Genomic DNA, 14,556 nt, shown 5'->3' on the forward strand with positions numbered 1-14,556 from the left:
ATATACCCTCACTAGGAGAGATTAATCGGCTATTGCCCATATGTTCCAATCACAAAAGTCTAGTGCGACGCGAGTTTCCGCTCTCCCCTGGCTGTGTATTTAAATCTGCAGCTTTGTTTGCTCAAGCTGGACAGCCGCCTGTAATATCAGCCTCCGCTGGTAGGAACTTATCTCTCTTCATTTGTCTTATCTCTACCATTTTAGGTTTATGCACTAGTAATAATGAGCCAATAGTTCCTTGGGCTGACATAATGAAAATCACCCCCAGTATCGCGACTTCGCAAGTAAAACAAAAGATTGGTTAAATAAACCGACTTACGATTTGTTAACGGTGTGTACCAACAAATGAAAATGACCGTGCGTTGTTTTCTTAAAGGTTTTATTTACTTTTTTGATAAATAATACAAATATGTGGTGTTTGTTTAATATTATACAAATATCACTGAACTTTTCCAATGACCCGGTCATAGAATAGTTATAAAGAAATGAAGTCCTTTATAATGGGAGGTGTGAACAGTTTCGTAACAGTCTTGTACAATGATCTTCAAGCGTCTTTGATAAACTGCTGATAAAAGTTCACTGTTTCATCATCGCCATCATTTTCTGCCTCTGTCAGAATCAGCTATAAAATTAATACAATATGAAAATGTCAATAAGAAACAGTTTCTATAGGCTATTTCTTCTGCTCAGATCTATCAATGTACATTATTAATGACAAAATAACAATGCATAAATTCTACATACTACATAGGATCTGATTCACAATAAAATACATGTATTGATAAATCTATATAAAAACAGAATTTCATCTACTCAAAATACCATACATGGAAGTATTAAACTAAATTCTGGAGAAGGTAGAACTTTGACCTTGGATGATACCAGTACCTGGATGAGTTCCGCGTCTTTGTCTGGACTTTCCCGCAGGATGCTGAGCAGACATCTCCTGGAGACGGAGCGGAGGAGTAGAGGCTGGGGGCGCTCCGACCTGACGGCAATCAGAACATCCACCAGTCGATGCTTGGCCAGTCTGTGATACAGAACATTATTATTTAGCTTAGTTTTAAATTAAAGACAACCTTAAACATGTAATACTGACCACTGAATATCAAATTTTATTTCAGTTTTGATTGAGTTTTGAACTTTTGTTATGAAGTGAAAATGCTATTATAGTTTAATATCTTAAATTGCAATAGATAAAGTAAATGTTTAATGAAAACATGAAGGGAACCTGGAATTTCACATGTTGATAATTGTATATACATGTATATTATGGCAATCTAAAGAACTTTCACTGACCTTCCCCCAAACAACCAGTAACAGCATTTTAACCTAATGAACAGTAAAGATCATGTCAACCTGATAACCAGACAGGTCATTTTGACCTGTCATTTTGACCCGAGGACAGTAAATAAGTTAGATCTGCTGATGTCAAATCCTAAGAAGTTGATTCCTTATACTGATATTTAATATTCCCCTTAGTTTTTGATGAAAAAAATAAAATAAATGGTACAGTAGTAAGTGCTACGGCAAATCCAAGTGTGCATATTCACCCCCCCCCCCAAAAAAAAATCTCACTCCTAAAACGTTGAGATTGGGTTTGAAGAATCTTCTACAAAGAGTAAGCTCCAACTACCATACTTGTGTACTAGTATCTTAATTTAACACCAACCAAACACCATTAAGTTCTTCAACAACAGAAACCTACTTTGGGTTAGTCTTCATCAGGATGATAGCTCTCATCAGCATTATGAGGGGGTCTGGTGAAGAGGTCTTCTTTATCAGGTCATCTGTCAGTCTGGAGAAGCACTTGGTAACCTCATCATTTCCTCCATCATTCTGAAAGGAAGACTAAGAGAGTGTACCAGGGACCTAAAGTCTGAGTTATGTATCGTATACAACAACTCTATGCTTTCATTTAAACAACGAAGAATTAAGTCTTCTGATAAATGTGCTCCATCTAATATCAATCAACCACAATTAAATTAGATTAACATGCAGATCAGATTGAAAAGTATATGAAATAATAGTTTTCATTAGGCCAATGGGAGGAGTTACTGTTTGAGTGACATATGTATCTAAATACTCACCAGCAGAGTCTTGTACAGACTGAAGACATGTTGTACATCACTGGATTGTCTGAAAAGGTTAAGGTCAGAAATAAGATATCAAAGTACCGAAGAACTGACGCGAGTTGATTTTATCGATGTTTATTTATTTTAAAATCAATGATACTATTTTGCATGACAAGTACAAGTAGTTTCAAATCTGTATTTGAATTACGCACATTTTTATAATACGAATTTTCGGACTTTTTCGACACAGGAATGTTGATAAAACCCCATATGAATTTAGGGATTGAATAAATTCAATCAAACTATGTATCAGTGATAGAAATATTTCTGGAAAATTTATGGAATGAGCAACTGAACCCTCGTCTCGTTCAACCAAACGCTCGGCTGTCGCCGTTAATCTCCGACAAGCAAGAGAGACTTTCTGTTTGTCGGAGATTTACCGAGACAGTCGAGCGTAGAGTACGAGACTATATTGAACACTGGCGTAAGAATACATACAACTACAAAAAATATCTAAATTGTTCGTACCATTTAAAATCTGACTATTTTCAAGGTATTTATAAATAAGTTTCCTTGAAAAACAATGCTTAAGCATACATTACTTCGAATTTATCAATTATTCTCAAGAACTAAGTCTTGTCAGCGGCGATGATTTGTGCTGTTTCACTTTTGGTTTGTCAGAGTGACTGCATAGGAGAGTTGATTAAAATCAACTCCCAATAACGGTACAAAAACATGGAGTTTAAATATGGCTGATAATTATTCACATTTTTTAAAGATAAGACATAAGTACAAGTAGATGAATTGTATTTAAAATCTCTTCAATCATTCCACTTACAATGATTTATCTTGAAGTAGATTTGCAATATATTCCTTCAATTCACCACTTAGAGATTCCTAAAATTAAAATAAGACATAAAATATGTGTGTCATTCAATTCACATACAAATATATACTATGTATAATATCTTCATTTCTCTTTTTAGCATAGTTAATCCAGATTCTTACCAGAGTTCTTTCCCCTGAGAGTATCTGAGCAGCAGTTAGCTGTTTTAGACACCAAGTTCTCAAGTCTTCGGATAACTCTATGGTGACAAGGCAAAAGTCTATATAAGCTATATGTACATCCAAAATCATTACCAAACAAAACATCTGATTATTTAAAAACTACTCTAAACCAACTTTTATTTGTGTTGGCATTATTTCACATTATCAGTACTGGTTTCTGATAGCTTATTTTCATGGTCTAATTTTTTATTAAACAAATCTTTAATACATTAAAGACTGTTTCCTGGCAAGGAAAATTTCACTATATTGATGTTATTTAAAACTTTGCATAGATTTTCTGGCCTACTGATAAAGGTTAATTTGTCTCGACCATAAAAGTTGCTTTCTGCAAGTACCTTCTGCTGACATCAGCCATGTCAAGTAGCGGGTCTCTATCTTGTGGAGAGCCTGAACTCGCTCAGACTCCGCCTCCAGCTCTGATTGACAGTGAACAGAGGAGACCAGAGAGCACCAGTTGCCTAATTTACCTAAAACAAAATTCCATGTACATGTATTACAAACATTTTTACTGTAAACATCAAACACAAAAATAAATGTCTTGTTTGAAAATTTCAGGATCTTTTCCAACTTAGATGTACATATACAGACAGCTGACCTGGGTTGATGAGCAATGCTCTTTGTGCACTCAGTAAGGCGTTATTTTTGGTGTCCTTTGACACATGTTTGCCGTCCAGTAGTTGTCCCATGGCGACCTCTGTCATCAATTCCTACAGAGTAAAAATTGAATTGTGTTTGAGATCCATATTTCTAACAAAAAGTCTAGAAACTACTGAAGAATAGTAATGAAAAGCAAGGAATATCGGTAAATGCATTTCTTGCTGAACCAAAAAATAATATATGGAACAAGACATTAACTGTATTTCACATTATGAAAGTGTCTTATATAGTGTTAGGGTTTCAAAAATCAATCAAATTATCAAACAGAGTCTGAATGGTTTTAACCTGACTCTTGGGCTCCAGACTCATCGCTGCCTGCATACACATCGCTGCAGTGGAGGGTTTGTTACCATGGTGATGTCTGAGCTGTAACCTTGATAAAAGCCTCCAGAGTGTATATTTATCTGGAAACCAGTGGATACATTTTTCTAGGAATGATTTTGCAAGCTCCCAGTTTTCTTCTAGAAGACCATATTGAAGGACAGTGAAATATATTCCAGAGTTGTCCATCTCTGTCCCGACCAGTTCCTGAAGGACAGCATGGGTCAAGGTCACATCGCGACACTTCAGACCAAGGGCACAAAGAGCCTCAAGTCCATGGCAAGAGGCAGGCTGCAGTTGTGAACTATTTCAATATACAAATATTGGCAGGATTAAAAATTGAAAATCCAAAAACCTTTCAATCTATTTGATTAAAGGTAATTCTTTTGTTCATCATCATGTTATAAACCCTTTTAGACATATCATTTTTTGTAAAATATTTTATAATAAATGACCAAATATAAGATTAAAATTTCCAACCTTTGAAAGAGAGAAGCTTTGGCTCCATCTATGTCTCCAAACTTATAAGCCACCATCCCCAAAGCAGCGTGAATCTGTGAACTATCTGTGTCATTGGTGCTGACCTCTAGGGCTTTGTCATAAGCTGTCAGAATTCAATAACACTTTGAAACACCAAAAACATTATCACATACCATAACAAAAGTCCATATCTATACGATAAAACGAAACTATCAATCCTCGACATTGATATCATGTGATAGAGACCTTGGTAGCTTTCTGTGTATTGCTGAGACTTGTAGAAGGCCAGGCCCATGTGACACAGGTCCTGCAGAGAGTCCAGTTCTCCAAACTTTGTATACAGAGTCACAGCACCAGAGTAGTCCCCAAGCTTGCTATTAATATCCAAAGAAACATCATCAATTCCTGTTACATTGTAACTATTTAATCAAGGTAGATTGGACAAAAATATAGTACATGTACTAGTAGTACCAAAACTGCATGATGAAAGAAAACTGACAGATGAGAAAAAACTCTTTTTAAGTGGAGGTTATCAGTTTCCATCAGAAACAAAGGACCTACCACAGTACCCTGGCCAGGTTGAGTTTGACGTGGTTCAGGAGAATGTCACTCGGCTCCAGTAGATTAATAGACCTGTAAAACAGAGGTGAAAAATCATTCACAAGACCTTTCATAAACATTCATTTAATTTATTAAATAAAATTATCAAAATTTTAGCATCTAAAATTATTGAGTAAAAATTTTGTTACAGATATGTAAGATGACAGTGTAAACTAGATGTAAATGTGATACCTGATGAAGGCCGTCTTTGCTGATCTGTACAGTTCCTGTTGTTCCATCAGAAGCCCATACATGTTGTATGCACAAGGGTTTGTCTTCACAAGGTCTATCGAAACACACAATCAAACAATAACTTTATTTCCTATAAAACTTGAGGCTGCATAATAGAAAACAATCATCATATTATGGCTATAAGAACATGAACACTATAGACGGTTTTTACCCAGATATCTGGCCAGAGCGTCGGAGGCAGCCGGAATGGCCGCCATCTGGTGAATGGCGTAGCGGTACATCTCTGTGCTGTGCTTGGCTTTGTCCTTGAGTAATGTACACACCCAGTGGGCGTACCCAATGGAACCCTCAACCTGTAGGCATAATGTAGACATCAACTCTTAGTACTGGAGGTTATTTTATATAACTCATAAAAATTAGAAGATGAAAGTGGGAGGTACTCAATGAGATTTAAATAATACAAACATGGGGAGATAACTCTGTAGTGTGTCGGAACAAATCCATAGCATCATCATCTCCCACTGTTTCTGCAATCATGGCCTACAATATAAAAAATCAATGACTGTCAGCAATGGTATGAATGACTTCCTCTAATTCAAAAATTCTTACTATGGAATCTAAAACAATTTTTTTTCTAAAAGCATTATTATCTTATAGAACATAATGCATGTATCCTGGGTCTCTCATATTACATGTACATGTAATTTTGATAAAAGAATATAATTCAATCTTTATGGAAAATATATGCTTTGCCCTTTTGGCCACTGATCCTGGGATTACAGAGTAGAAACAGTCAGGTACCAGTATTTTAAAAATAAAATGTCTTGTACTGTGATCATAGAAAACTACAATGTGTATCAAGTTCTACAAACCTGACCAATCCAACAGGACACATAGTTTGGGTCCAAACTCTGGGCCTTTTTGAATGCTTCATGAGCTAACTGAAACAAAAACACAATGTATTGAAACTCTCAAATACAACTTTAAACAGCTGACAAACATTTCCTCCCTTCTAACAAACAGACTGGCACCTTCTGCCTACTCCAGACCTGTGTTTTATTACCAGACAGTGAAGCATTAACCATACAAATATATATATGATTGAACTGCTCTACAGACACATTTTCCTCCACAGTGACATATTGATGTTTGAGTTAAGTTTTTCCAAATTCACAGTCCATGCATGTCAGTGCACACTATAGATAAAAAGCAGATTTACCTGCATGTTTCCTTTTTCAAGATAAAGTGTTGCTAGGTTTGTCCATGCCACCACATTCTAGAAACAGATAAAACTCAATCATCAAAGGGAAAAAATTGCAATTACCGGTAAATATAGATATTAATAAAGAAATAAATTATAATTGCCATCAAAAACATATATCTTACATCAACTTACTTCAGATTCTGCTTGTATAGACTTGATAAAACAGTGCTGCCCAAGTGATGGTTTATTCAGACCTGGCAAGAGAAAATTAAACGCATGAAATTGTCTATCATCTACATGTTTACGTATTTGCATATTCTTCTCGTGCGGTGGGAGGGAGATGTTATAATGTAATCATTTATTTCTTCTAATGTCTCACCTGAGTGACAATAAACAAGACCGAGTGTGTTCCAGATCTGATGATTGGCAGGCTCCAGGGACAACCCCTTCTTAAGGGCCTCTGCTGACTTCTCGGCCACACCCACTGCGTTCTCATCCTCCGAGTGCAGGCTCTGCTGGTACAGATTGAACCCCAGATCATGCCACAGCTGAGCACATTCCGGTAACAGCTTTAGAGCTCTCCCATAGCACCTATTCATTAGAGAGAGAAAGCATACCTGGTATTCCTATCTGATCTGATGAGCATTCTTAAAAAACAGTATACATTATATTTGTTGAAATGTTTTCTACCTGGCTCCAAGCTGTAGAGTCTGTTGTAAGTTGAGTTCACAACTGTTTTCTGAGTCTTTGGATTTGTACAAATTTTCAGGCACTACAAAACTGCAAAAGAGCGCAGAGCTGTCATCTTTACTTGCCCAGAACATACTGTATGACAATATTTTGCATACAGGTTAATACAATATGTGTACTTTTGGAACCAACACCACTTGTTCACTGATGCTACTGACCTGAAGTTTTTTGTTGGGAGGGGGTGAATGATTGTGCAGGAGTCACCCATCAACTTCCAAAGGCAGGACAAATCAGGCCTGTGGCACACTGCCCTGTAAGTTAAAGCACCAAGGTTTACAGTTACATGTATTTTACAATATACTGTTATAAAACAGCACAATATAAAAACTTTTAGTTTTACTGTAGTACAAGCATTACATGTATATAACTCTGTAGATTACAGTGCATATACTATAAAATAGCAGCATAACAGTAAAGTTTTACTGTATTTCAAAAACTCTCAAAAATACTTGCACAAAATTATGATACTGTAAAAACAAAAACACAACATAATTTAATATATTTCACAAGTCTGCAAAGTAGCAGTAAAGGTGTGACACTACTGTTAAGTCAAGAACAACAACTCTAGCAATATTTTTACAGAGTTTAGAAATGATCATCTAAACAAAGTTAGAGTTCATAAGTAAATGAATCAGATACATGTACCTGGTAAGACATTGAAGAGCATCCTGACAGTTCAGCTTGGCACGCCCATTAAAGCCCTGAGAGAGGTGATGCTTGGCCAGCAGTACATAGGTCTCCCCCAGACCTAGGAAAAACACAAAACAGGTCTGTACGTAAAATCTAAGATTTATCATCCTTACTCTGTATGTATATAGAATCATTGTTCATGTTTTAAACTTATAATATACTCAATGGAGCTTTAGACTTTATTTTTTTATTTATTGCTGTCACCTTTCAGAGCTGGTACGTAATTGGGGGAGCCCTCCAGTATATGCTTGTAATTATCTACAGCCTCACTCAGCACCCTTAAGGTCTGCTTAATGCAAGCAATCCTGGAATGCCAATATACATGTCATTCTGGCGTGATGTTATGAACTTGTGACAAGACCAAATGTCTTAAACATGTTAAGAAGTCAACCAATTTGTTAACTATCATTTAAAGCTCATAGCAAACCACTTACATGAACAGGCTGTACAAAGATTTCGGATTCAACTGAAGCAGAAAAGGATTGCATTTACTTTGTGTAAACATTTCATTGAAAACAAATAAAAAATCAAAGGTCATTTTCTCAAAATCTATACCTCTGTAGCTCTATTGATGGATTTAGTTACAACCCTTCATCAAATTGTGGCTTATTAAATACCGGTAAATTTAATAAAATATCAAGAAATAACAGAGAATATCATATCACTTTACAATAATATTTTCTAGCTTGATATTGTACCTCTGAAGCTTTTTTGAAGGCCTTGAGGGCAGCAGTGTAACTTCCTCTCTTATAGTAGGCCTCAGCCAAACACTCAAACACATGCCTGAAAAGAAAAACTATGCATCAATTACAGTCCTACAAATCATAATCCCTGTGTAGACTTGTTAACTGCATCTGTTTTTGAGATAAGACTTACGGGTCTTTAGGATCGGCCCTCAGAGCCGACTGGAAGCTGGAGATGGCCGCTGATATTGTGTCATGTTTGACCTGGTGAAGACCCAACCTCAGCCACGCCCACTTACAGCTGTCAATAGAGAGAAAACTAATCTTGTAAACTTGATGATAATGAAAACATAGTTACATACATGTACATATCATTAATGAATTACATGGAAATATCAGTAGACTAACGAAAGAGCACTTACCACCCAGCACTAGCACTGCTTGTCACAGACAATAACAACTGAAAGGCATCATGCTACAAAATAAAGGGTATGTACATAAATATGAATATTAATATGTGTACTTACACACACATTCTGAATGCCAACAAGGTCCCACAATATTTTAAAAAGTATTTCTTCACCTCTTCCCCTAGTTCTGTCATTAGATCACATAGTGCCTCGCCAGCTTTATCATTATTCCTGTCCAGGTCGAAGGCTTTCTGATAGCAGCGCTTTCCTTTCCCCTTGTCTTTCTGTATCTCAGTGTAAAACCTCCCCAAGTACTCAAATGGCTCACTGCTGTAGGGATCGAGTTTGGCAGACTAAGGATGTACATGAATAGTAAAAGTTAATAAAAGAAGTTGTACACTACTAACTTTTAAGTTCCTAATTAAAAATAAAATCAACGGAAGCATCCATCGCAAATTTTAAAATCTTGCTCTTTTCTGACTGTTATGAATTTTACATTCTCATAAATTGAAAGAAAATTGTTGATTCAAAATGGCAGATTCGATAGGTTTCTGAATTACCATGAAATTTTCACATTTCCTGTAGATGAGTTGCTTACCTTTAATAGAGCAGTGTAGCACGTTTGGAGATTGTTTGACAGTGAACTTTTGTCGTACCACAGAGACTTGGCATACATCAGGTGGTACTCACTGCTTGAACTGACCTTCTTCATCAGCTCACAAAATCTACAACCAATGTCAACTAACATTATAACGTATCGGTAAGAGTGAGCTTTGTCACAAAATATCAGAGTCACAACAAATGTTAATATTAAAATAAGTGACACCTACATGACTGCTGACTTGGTGAATTCTGCCTGATAAAACTTGACATGTCCCTCCAAGGCCATTCTATTCTCACCATCATCCAGCTTATCAATTATCTCCTATGGAAAAGAAATATAGACATATACAAATATTCGTGTAGTTTTAAAACAGAGAATGTATATTCATCACATTTTCTGTATTGAAAACAAACTAGACATTTTAAGTTTATGGACCAGTTATGTAAAGCATTTCATGTCAATTTCTTATGCTAGAGAATGTGTTTATGACTCACTGCTTGTTAAAAGAAGAATTATAAAATCCCTAACAATACAATGTATTCCAATTCATATGAAATCAAGCTTACCTCTGTTTCCTCTACTCTGTTCAATTTCAGCAAAATAAGCCCTTGCAAAGATAAAACTGATGGACTTGACATTTCTGTACACAGCTAAAAGACAGAAATTGAGGAATTATTTCTGTTTCCTGTCAAACTGCATTTAAAAAGTATCACATTTTAAAAATTTTCTCCTAAGGTGTTTAAATGAACCACAAAAAGGACTGAACTGATGATACTTGTATTTGATTTTTTTCAATTTATGAATGATGTTCAATCTGTATATTGATAGTTTCTATACATGTTTGTTCTTGACAAATGCAAAACAGTAATGAAACAGAAATGCAGTCTGACTACACATTTCTTTGACCCCCTTACCTCCTGGGTGAGGGTTAGGGCAGTCTGGAGGGAGCTGGGAGTCCCAGTGCGAAATAGGATCCTGGCTTTTAGAACACTGACTGCCCTGGATACAGGACCACTGGCAACGGTCAGACGTCTCGTCTTCTTCCCCAGAGATAGGACACCTGCCAAAAAAGACACTCGCTTTAAAGAAAATCAAAAAAATTATTTATAATACATTTTACAAATTAGATAAGAAGAATTTTTGTACTGGACCTTTTACTTAATTATCTACCATTTAATACATGTATCAATGCTCTATCTGAATATATTACACTTTTCATTTTACACAGAGATGCAATACTCAACCAAGTCCAATTTCCTCATTATTTAAGTAGATTTGTTTGTTACAGGGTATCAGAACTCTGACAGTAATACTGTTGTACTTACACTGTTTGGCAGTAGATTCAGCGTCTGTCAGCTTATGTAACAGATAGTAGGTGAGTGACAGGTAATACTGAACACAGACTGTGGTCTCCAGGTCTGGTAGCACTGAAACAAAGGTCAAATACTACACCTACTCTCACTTAAAACCTAAAAAAAAACATGTTTGAAACACAGTAATTCAAAAGTCTCTACAAACTGTTAGAAAATATAAGCTACCTAAGTGACAAATCAAAGAAAGAGACACAAGTTTCATATTTATTTAGCATTCTCTGAGTAGGTAAAAGTCATGCTGTATAAACACAACTAGCTACTACTTCCATGAAATTCACTCTTATCATAGAGGCTACCAACTTTAACTGAAGCCCATTTAACCATGGTACATATAAATTTATTTAAAAAAGAGCCATCATCATAAAATCTCTTGTTGAGAATCACAATGTCCGTACATTAATTGATAGAAGAAGAAAAAATACCAGAAAAACTGATGTGATACCTTTGAGGAAGCTGTCCCTGGCCTGGATCAGTTCCTTGTTACAGAGGGACTGAAAACCCTGAGCAGCTGTAAGTATCTGACTCGCACTGTCTAACTCTGCAAGTCTTGTCATCAAATCAGAGAGAGCAGCCTCCATTGTAGGCAGAAGGGACTCAGAACCTGAGCAAGGAAAACATGTCTTGTATCAGGTTGTAGTAAACTTTCCCAACTCTAACTTTAAATTACCATCTTTTTTTCAAAAAAATGTGTATGTGTGATATACTGGTAAGAATACTCACCTAGGGCTTTGTCCATACATAACAGTATATTGACTTCAAGTGGATACTTCATTGATGAATACTTTTTACAAACAAGCTGGCAACATTTTTCCAACCTTGATGCATCATTTTTCTACAATGTAAAAAATAAAAAAAATTGGACACACAAAAATCCTTTCTGCCTATCTTTTAAGATTAAAGCAATTAAAGCAAAATTAGAAAAGTTAAACCATATCAGAAGTAAGCAAACATGACTAATGTTGGAAACATGACTAATTGCTACATCTAGTACACTTGTGTGCATTCCATTAAAATGTTTAACACTAACTATAATATGCAGATTCTTAAGTTAATGAGAACCCTGAAATTACAGCAAGTATGCAAAATATAATTTTACCTTCATAAGAACATCCAAGTAGAGCCCAACCACCCCCTCCTCTAGGTGTGAGTCCATCTTCAGAACACTTTCAACCATATCTACCAGCTGAAATACCCATTGACATTTCCAAGTTATCAGAATAATGGTCACATTGTAAAAGCATAAAATTTGTTGTTGCTTACATGCAATTAGTTTTATCAACATTTGTATTCTGAGTTCAATTAATCAATACGACTTTTTCTTCAAATAATTTACAAAAATAAAATTAAAGCAGTTCAGCAGCTTATATTACTAACAAGTTGTTCTTGATCTTGTGTTAAGGAAGGCAATCTGGACAGCAAGGACAATAACTCTGTCTGTAGACTACATTTAATGGAGTCATCTGACACCTCGGATAACAATTTGATGTACAGATCTACACCCTGTAGGGGAGAAAAAAGGTACTTGCTAAGACTGAGCTTCCATAGTCAACTGTACAAAATGATTTGCAGAGAAAAAAAATTCACACAGGATATGTACCTCAACAACCTCCCCAAGTTTAATGTGTAGATGAACAAGCTTCTTTGTAATCTCAATTTTCTTATCACTGTCTCTGTCAAAAAAGATCATAATTCAAGAATTAGAATTATGTATTTAAAAAAAAACACACTGTCATCAATTTGGTAGACTGCAAATGAAGAGCCAATAGACAATTCAAAATATATGGGTAGATGAGTATAAGGTTTTGGGATTTTTGAACTTACTTTTCACAAAGTCCTCTGAGTTTTTGATAGACCTGCAATAGTTCCTTGTCATTTTCAGAGGATGGGTGCTTCTCATAGAAACCGCTCAGACCCTGAACATTGTGTAACAATTAATATGGAATGTCATATATAGTACGGTGTTTTCCAATTCAGAATAATTATGAAAAACACAAGCTTTTAAAATGTAATTTAACTGAAAACTATATTAAACATAAGTGTGAGCTACCTTAATCTTCACAGTTTTTGTAAATTCATTGTTAGAAAGAAGTCTGGACATCATACATTTCAGAAACCTCTGCCTTTATCCTTCTTAGATGATATTGTTACAAACTAATCATAACTAACCTGCCATGCAAGTGGTTGTTCTGGATCAACCTCTGTGGCTCGTCTGTAGGCCTTCACAGCCTGATCGGCCTGTTCAAGCCCATCAGCAGCCACCCCCACAAATACAAAGGCATTGTAATTGCTCTTGTCCTGTGCCAAAACTCCCTAACAAACAAAAAGAAATTATAATGATTTAAATATATCTTGGGTGTTTGAATTTTGGGGGAAAGTTTTTATAATTATGTAAAATGTCAATTGGACGGTCCAACCCCTTTCACACTGATCTCCATTTCAGTTTTAAAAATAAAATGTATTTCAAACCATCCTTAAATAGAATCAACTTCTTCATATACTTCTTTTTAAATAATTATACACTGGGTTTCTAATCACCACAATATTCAACACAAAGTAAAGTGATTTAATTTCACTTACTTTGCAATGTCTCAGAGCCTCTTTGTAGTCTTTATTCTTTATACATTCTCTAGCATTTTTCAATGCTGATTTAACTTCCTTGGGGTCCATCAGAAAACTGACAAAGAGACAATGTTATGATAAAACTTGAGATGTTATCCATATTCAGATAGTTTGGTCTACCCTTGGTATGCTGCATGTAATTGATTTAGCAAAGATCAAAGCATTTATAATGTAATGCTAATTCAAAGTACAAAAATAAGAAGTTATAATTCGAAGCTGAAAGAAAAGAAGGGATTAAAAACCCCGAAAAAGAATAAGATACCTGTCTTCAGCCGTTCAGGTTTTTCCAACTGTCTTGTGTATATTTGGGTTACATCTTTTAAGAATGTCGAACCCGATCATTTTATTATTGACGTTTTCCGTCCCAGATAGATCATTTTATTATTGATGTTTTTCGTCCCAGATAATCAGATAAAGGACAAAATGCATATGATATATAAATACGCTTTTGTGGTTAGCTTAGATTTATTTTTTTTAAATCAATGATTAATATCGATACATATATAATCGTAAAATATGGAATTAATCTAGGGAAAACTTTTGTAAAAAAAATATTGGCAAATTATCTATTAACTTTGAATATCAGTTCAGTACACATTATGCATAATGACCTTAACACATGTTTTAATATTTCTTTACTTGAATTACAAATGATAAGATTGAAGTTTAAACTGTGTTAAAATTTTCTTTCAAATGATTGGAAAATGCCAATTACTCGTGTGACCAACACCACTGACAACAATAGGTTCTATCAGACTAGATAGTCAATCTGTGTCTAAATTTCATCCAATCTAGGGATAAGAAAATTCCATTCTTTCCGAATACTCTTA

At 35.3% G+C, this 14,556-nt stretch overlaps 1 protein-coding gene across 1 annotated transcript; it reads right to left on the minus strand.

Annotated features, from left to right (window-relative positions):
- Nucleotides 1-334: 334 nt before the first annotated feature.
- Nucleotides 335-14,009, minus strand: LOC128176368 (tetratricopeptide repeat protein 37-like). The gene is made up of 42 exons (XM_052842633.1): nucleotides 13,989-14,009; nucleotides 13,685-13,781; nucleotides 13,274-13,417; nucleotides 12,929-13,020; nucleotides 12,705-12,777; nucleotides 12,482-12,607; nucleotides 12,204-12,290; nucleotides 11,828-11,939; nucleotides 11,550-11,708; nucleotides 11,060-11,161; nucleotides 10,649-10,794; nucleotides 10,301-10,384; nucleotides 9,961-10,055; nucleotides 9,729-9,855; nucleotides 9,304-9,483; nucleotides 9,143-9,195; nucleotides 8,914-9,021; nucleotides 8,736-8,820; nucleotides 8,472-8,503; nucleotides 8,242-8,342; nucleotides 7,993-8,095; nucleotides 7,506-7,598; nucleotides 7,288-7,377; nucleotides 6,977-7,188; nucleotides 6,790-6,851; nucleotides 6,613-6,669; nucleotides 6,266-6,334; nucleotides 5,859-5,933; nucleotides 5,605-5,746; nucleotides 5,394-5,487; nucleotides 5,163-5,234; nucleotides 4,848-4,975; nucleotides 4,602-4,725; nucleotides 4,086-4,425; nucleotides 3,739-3,850; nucleotides 3,479-3,610; nucleotides 3,084-3,160; nucleotides 2,914-2,972; nucleotides 2,091-2,139; nucleotides 1,709-1,839; nucleotides 889-1,030; nucleotides 335-622 (listed from the first exon to the last, which is right to left on the minus strand). Exons 2-42 carry the CDS (start codon nucleotides 13,772-13,774, stop codon nucleotides 545-547), a joined length of 4,437 nt encoding a protein of 1,478 aa, XP_052698593.1. The 5' UTR covers nucleotides 13,775-13,781; nucleotides 13,989-14,009; the 3' UTR covers nucleotides 335-544.
- Nucleotides 14,010-14,556: the final 547 nt, after the last annotated feature.

This window comes from Crassostrea angulata, chromosome 3 (assembly GCF_025612915.1).
Source record: "Crassostrea angulata isolate pt1a10 chromosome 3, ASM2561291v2, whole genome shotgun sequence".
NCBI lineage: Eukaryota > Metazoa > Mollusca > Bivalvia > Ostreida > Ostreidae > Magallana > Magallana angulata.

What these genes read in the sequence shown, in the direction of transcription:
- LOC128176368 (XM_052842633.1), bottom strand. Translation starts at nt 13,774, where the DNA reads ATGGACCCCAAGGAAGTTAAATCAGCATTGAAAAATGCTAGAGAATGT. An exon ending in CTCCCAACAAAAAACTTCAG is followed by an intron (nt 7,378 to 7,505) that starts GTCAGTAGCATC and finishes GCTCTTTTGCAG; the next exon opens with TTTTGTAGTGCCTGAAAATT. An exon ending in CTACAGAGTTATCTCCCCAT is followed by an intron (nt 5,747 to 5,858) that starts GTTTGTATTATT and finishes TTATGCCTACAG; the next exon opens with GTTGAGGGTTCCATTGGGTA.